At 40.0% G+C, this 6,111-nt stretch overlaps 1 protein-coding gene across 1 annotated transcript in view; it reads right to left on the reverse strand.

Annotated features, from left to right (window-relative positions):
• Positions 1-6,111, reverse strand: part of ALDH1L2 (aldehyde dehydrogenase 1 family, member L2) — a gene marked incomplete at its 5' end in the record, with an annotated part of 32,052 nt that overhangs the window by 17,218 nt on the left and 8,723 nt on the right. Inside the window, 4 exons of the mRNA XM_010143255.1 lie at positions 365-456; positions 2,241-2,366; positions 2,766-2,900; positions 4,044-4,133. Of these exons, the coding sequence (XP_010141557.1) occupies positions 365-456; positions 2,241-2,366; positions 2,766-2,900; positions 4,044-4,133 (443 nt within the window). The remainder of the gene's footprint in view (positions 1-364; positions 457-2,240; positions 2,367-2,765; positions 2,901-4,043; positions 4,134-6,111) is intronic.

Below are 6,111 nucleotides of genomic sequence, written 5' to 3' on the forward strand. Positions count from 1 at the left end.
CTTTCCCTCTGGGGAGTTTCTTTGCTCAGCTTCCCAACCAGCCCCCTGGTCTTGAGACACCTGTCACTGCATGCAGACAAGTTTGAGCATCACCATGCTCCTCCATGTGGCTGATGTTCCTGAAGTTAAGGGGAATTTTCCTTCAACAGAAAAGCAGGATTATGTATGATAATACCTCCTTAATTTGGATATAGAACTGTACTACATTTTCAAAGGTAGGACGGGAATAGTTGTTGAGTACTGGAAAATATAGAGGGATTTTTTTTTTTAACAATACCTGATCAACCCTAATTTAAAAGCACTATGACGACTTTGTTTCCATTAACTCTGGCTTAAAAAAATTGTTATTTTGAATATATTTTACCTGACAACATGCATAGATGATGCTCCAGATTTGAAGAAGTCTGTGGTATCCTCAATTACAGCAACATTGCTCAAAATTCCCTTCCAAATAGCCTAATAATACATAAAAATAAAAAAGGCAATAATGAATAGTCCTCTAATTGCAAGAAATATTTACCAAACCGTATTTTATATGGTATCTGTGCCTACATGTATTTTTTACAAGGATTCTAAAACAAAAAATTATTTTAAGATGGTTTTGAACTGTCTTGCGACTTGACATTAGGCAATAAATTCTTCAGCATAATTAGCTTACCGAAAAATATTACTTTGTCCATAAAAATTGCACTTAATCAGGCAAGAAACCTGAATGGTACAATGCTAGTAATGTTCAGGACCATTTTTAAAAGATCTTTATCTTCCAAATAATAACTTCCCATTGTATTATGGAATATGTTTTCAGCAGAGACAAGGGCAGCCTGGAGCACTTTGTAACGGGATTGATAATATGTCTGGCACCTGGACAGAGAGAAGGAGTTTAAGCTGCATGCATGAGACAGAGATTTCTGCTAACATGAATGGTGAAATAACTGGTAACATAATATTTCAATTAATTATAATTAGGTTTCAGAGTTAGCAGGTAGTGTCATGCATTTAAGAGTTTATATTTCTTTTTGCCCGTGTCTCAGCCAGTCAACAGCTCCAGGCAGCTTTTAGGTTGCTGGCAAGCAGGTTCAAAGTAATTTTGAAGCAGCAGTTCAAAATATTAGTGCAACAAGCTGCCTGACTGTGCCAGAAGTTATTGAGCTTGTGTAGCACAGGGTCAGAGTTAGCACAAGCAAAGACATCCGTGATTCACTTGCTCTGGCACAAAACTTTAATGACAAACATAGCTTTCAGCTAAGTCCCTGACACTCACTACAGAGGACTGGATTACCTGTGTGGGCAGCAAAGTGCCTCCCTGGCTATGAGAGCTTTCTGCTCCAGCTGCCCCACTGCTGCATCCCTCCGCCACCTCACCCCTTGTGTGTGGTTGTGGCAGAAGAGAGGCATGGCATTCAGGGGCAGGGAGAAAATCGCTGCTTTTCTCTTTCAGACTGCTGTTCTAAGACTCCCTGGAGCTTGTCCAACAGGACCACTCTGAGCATATCCCACTTTAGCCTGGAGAAAAGGAGGCTGAGTGGTGACCTTATCACACTCTACAGCTACCTGAAAGGAGGTTGTATCGAGGTGGGGGTTGGTCTCTTCTCCCACTTAGCAAGTGATAGGGCAAGAAGAAACAGTCTCAAGTTGCACCAGGGGAGGTTTAGGTTGGGTATTAAGAAAAATTTCTTTACAGAGAGGGTTGTGAACCATTGGAACAGGCTGCCAAGGGAAGTGGTGGGGTCGCCATCCCTGGAGGTATTTAAAAGATATACAGATGTGGTGCTTAGAGGTGACCTGGCAGCGCAGGGTTAATGGCTGGACTTGAAGACCTTGAAGGTCTCTTCCAGCCGAAACATTCTGTCATTCTGTGAGTAACACCACAGTGAAAAATCGATTTTGGAACTTTCCAAGTCTGTCAGTGTTGAAAACCTCACTGTTGTGAGGCAAAGGTCCATTTGTTTTTCTTCACTCCCACCTTCAGAATTCATATTTACCATATCTGACCCTGCAATCACTGTCTTTGCATCACTTATATCTAAAACTTTGTAAAATGAGGTCTAAGCACTCAAGCGGATTCCTGATTCCACTTGAATTAATGTCAACAACTAACAATTCAACTCCGTACTCTATGAGTAAACTTTATCAAAAAATAATTTGCATGACTAAATAGAAGATATGCCTTGTTTATAATGAAAAACATGTAAATGCTTTTGTCCGAAGAAATAGCCTACTAAAGCAACTTATTTAATTACCTTAATATCTTCTGCCATCTTTTTCTCCTCTTCTGTAAGTTCCAGAGCAGTTGTTTCATCAGCAGAGAAGTATTTAGATGCAGGGATCATTTTTCCATCCTCAAACTGCAGATTTCTCACTAGTACCTAAAAAATGAGAGGATATTATTTTAAAATATATGGCAGATAGTATATTCCTGTGCAAACAGTTTTTAAGCATTACTATGGTTATTGAAATAGTAAATTGAATGGCTTACAGGAAAGCTACAATGATGCAGGTAATTCATCACAGGCCACTCCTGCCTGTCTTTCAGATTCTCTCCTACTATTAGTACATTTTAATTCGTATTGGAAATGAATATGGATTAAGTGAGAAGCAAAAGATAAATGTCTTCTCTATAGGATGGTTGAGGATTGATAAACTCCAAGCGAATTAGATGTCTGTCATTAGCAGCTGGGGTTGTATAGCCTGACAATTCCACACTGCTTGCCCTTCTTCCTAAAGTTATCCCATCCATGATCGTGTTTGCCAGGGTGAGCACTTACCATCTTCCCATCATTACCAAAAACTACTAGACCATTCTTGGTTACAAGTCCAGGTCTGGAAGCACCTTTTATTGCCAGCTCTTGTCCAGCAGGCACCGAAGCATCAAGTAATGATGATCCATAAAAAGTAACCATCTAAAAATAAATAAATAGAATAGAATTCTAAATAAATAAATAGAATAGAACTCTAAATAGAATTAGAAGTGCACAAATTCTAAACATGATCTAAAATTCTAGTAATGAAATGGTACTGTTTTGAAGCTTTAATATAAATAAAATCTTAAGGACCCACACACATAAAACATGCTACAACATTATTTCTGTATCTTTACAATCCAGGACATGTAAAATTTTGCAAGCTGCCTAAACCTGCAAAGCTGCTTAGCTGTTAATAATGTGCACGCTGGAACCAGCGCAGAAAGGGAAGCAGCTTTTGTCAGTGCACGCCCAGAGTGAGAGACCAGCAGAAGCCTGACTGTGAGTTGAGTTGGCGGAGTCCAGCCCTGGGAGCTCTGCACCCAGGCTGGCAATGCTGAACATTGTCTCTCTTGGGCTCTTCCATTCTTTCTGGGCTCTCAAATCAGCAGCGGTTCCTGGACATTAGCACAGATGCAGCCTTTTGGAACAGCCTACCAGCATACAACAAATAGTTAAGTAACGAAATCTGGACATCACAGCCAGGAAAGATACTGTGATTTTTAAAATATTTTATGTAAGTACAATGTGGATCAAATGTACAGTACTTTTAACACATTGAAAGGATTCTATCCAATATTCTATCCAATCTTGGATACAATAAGATAGATTTCTTTCTATCTAATTATCTAGGCCCATATCTCTTTCAAATAAAGCCTTCTTTGTTATTTCAGTAGCTCACAGTGTTTCATTTTGCTGTTAGCACTATGATGTTGCCCACTATACTGCATGGAATGCATTCTACTGTAATGTACCCATACTTCTCAAAATGACCGTCACAGACTTTTTCTACCCTTCTTACTTATTGCTTTGTACCCAACTTTTTTTTCAGATATTGTTTTTATCTTTCTTTGAATTAAGTGAATAGAGATCCATTAAAAAATAAAAATCTTGGCTGCTGTGTTCTGTACATATGTTTAGGTGCCTGTTCTACATACATACAAAACATATCATCATTCAATGAGATACTCCAACGTAGGTCTCACTTGTATTCACCTGTATGCAGACGTCTTTAGTTCTATAATATAAAAAGGTCAAAAAGCAAGTACAGAAAAGAATATTATTCTTGTTTTCAGAGCATACCTGGCCATCTACTGTTGCCCATGCTCCAGGCACTTTATCATGTCCTCGAATCCAATTGTGCAAAGCTGCTGCAGGTTGGTCCCAGCAGATCTAGGAAATCCAAGACATGCCAGGTAATTCTTCCCCCTTTCAGTATGAATCAAGTTAGTAATGTTTTCCTCCCTCTCTTCCAGCTGTTCATTTAAATAAGAACACAGAAAGTGTCTGATCTAGTAAAGGAAGATCAGTGATCTCCAGATGGCCAATCATCAAAGACTATCAAATGGGATGCTCTTAGCACTTCTGTGCAGTCTGTATCTTTCCATAGATTCTTCTTTTCACCCTAATATAATGAAAATACAACTCCTGATACTAGGTATTCATTCACACACAAGTAATATTATGACTAACAAGTTATGGTTAAACACAATATAAATGTAAATAAGTGTATGTCCGGGGTATCGCACTCTGCTGAAAATGATCTATTTATTGCTTGGATCCTAAGTTCTTCAATAAATCTAAAAACTTTTATTAAAATATTTTCTAACCATTTACTAACCCTCTATAAACTATTTTGTAGATAGAATCCCCACTACAGCTTGTAATTCCTGCAAGACTTTGAGGAAACAGGAAATAATATTTTGTTAAGAACATCCTGCACTTTTAGTATGTAATGCCAGTGGAAATGTATTCCTTTACCTTTGCAGTATTATGACTATATGTACAAAATCAATCAAAAGAAGATCAGAATAGCCATTAAATAACAAAAATCAGGCACCCAGCATCCTTCTTAGTTTAAGCACAAAGTGGCCTGGTTTGAGCTAAAACTTCCTTGTTTTTGGTAATGGACAAGTAGAATTATTCCATGCAAATACGATAATTCCGCATTTAATTGGTTGAGGGGGTCAGGTGAAACGTTACGTCGGGAGCCTTTAAAAGCAGCAGCAGAGGAGTGTCTCTCTCTCTCTCTCCTTCCGGACTGGATGCACGGAGGGGTCCTGCCGCGGACCTGCTGGCAAACATCCAGGCCCGGCCGGAGCCAACCCGGCGAGCGACCAGCCCGAGACCTGAGGGCTGCATCGTCCAAACCGCCTGAAGAATCACAGACTCTGAGCCATTACTGCCGCGAGTTTTCATCTAGAATCGGGTGTGATAACGGAGCTCTCCCAGCCGTTTCGTGAAGGGAGCTCTCCTGCTGTGAAAATCGGCCATGCGCAGGATTCCCCCCATCTCGCTGCGGGGACTGAGAGCGGCTGTCCAGAGGCCGCCGGCACCGCCCCTTTCCCAGCGCGAGAGGGATCCGACCAGGCCGGAGCGAAGCAAGGCTTTGCTACTCCCACTTCGTCACTTGGCTGCCTGCCCAGAGCTCCGGCCTTGAACAAACCTGCCAAGAACTCTGTTATCTGAGTCCTTTTCTTTTGCCTCAGGTTTTTTCCTTTTTCCTTTTTCTCGGTTTGTGCCTATATATATACATATATAATAGAGTGTAAACGTATGAATTTATTGCTTATTAAAAGTTCGTTTCAGCTTTTCCAAATGCAGACCGAGGTGTGAATTTCTTCCTTCCCCTTTAAATCCCCTCTGTCTATAACAAGACAGAAGGATTCGTTAAGGATTCGAGGAGTTATTAAAGTTATTATTACCTCGGTCCCTCGACCCTTAACAGCAAGTAAATAGAAAGTCAGATGACTTGCATGTAAATTATGTGCTGTGGTTCTCTGTGTAATTCTGAAGGCCAGCATAGGATTTTAGTTAACTGTTCATTGTTGCTTTTTGCATGACCAGGTGTGTGTACATCTCAGTATTTAGTGTGCATCTTATTTTACAACGGAAGAATATTTAGAAGCAAGTTAAAAGCCAAAGAGAATAGTTTTACAGCAAAGAGATTAAGCTAGTTCACTCCAAGGAAACTCCTTACATATAAAAGGGATGAATAAAAATATCCTTATGCAAAGCTGTTTGTTTCTAAGGTAAGTCAGGTATTGAAATATGATAAAAAGCATGACTGTCCTGGGTTCAACATGGAGGAACCGGATGCTCCCATGTTGTCTGGCTTTCTTCTTCCCAGAGAGCTGTGGTTCTCCCAGGC

Source organism: Buceros rhinoceros, unplaced genomic scaffold (assembly GCF_000710305.1).
Source record: "Buceros rhinoceros silvestris isolate BGI_N320 unplaced genomic scaffold, ASM71030v1 scaffold13079, whole genome shotgun sequence".
Classification (NCBI taxonomy): domain Eukaryota; kingdom Metazoa; phylum Chordata; class Aves; order Bucerotiformes; family Bucerotidae; genus Buceros; species Buceros rhinoceros.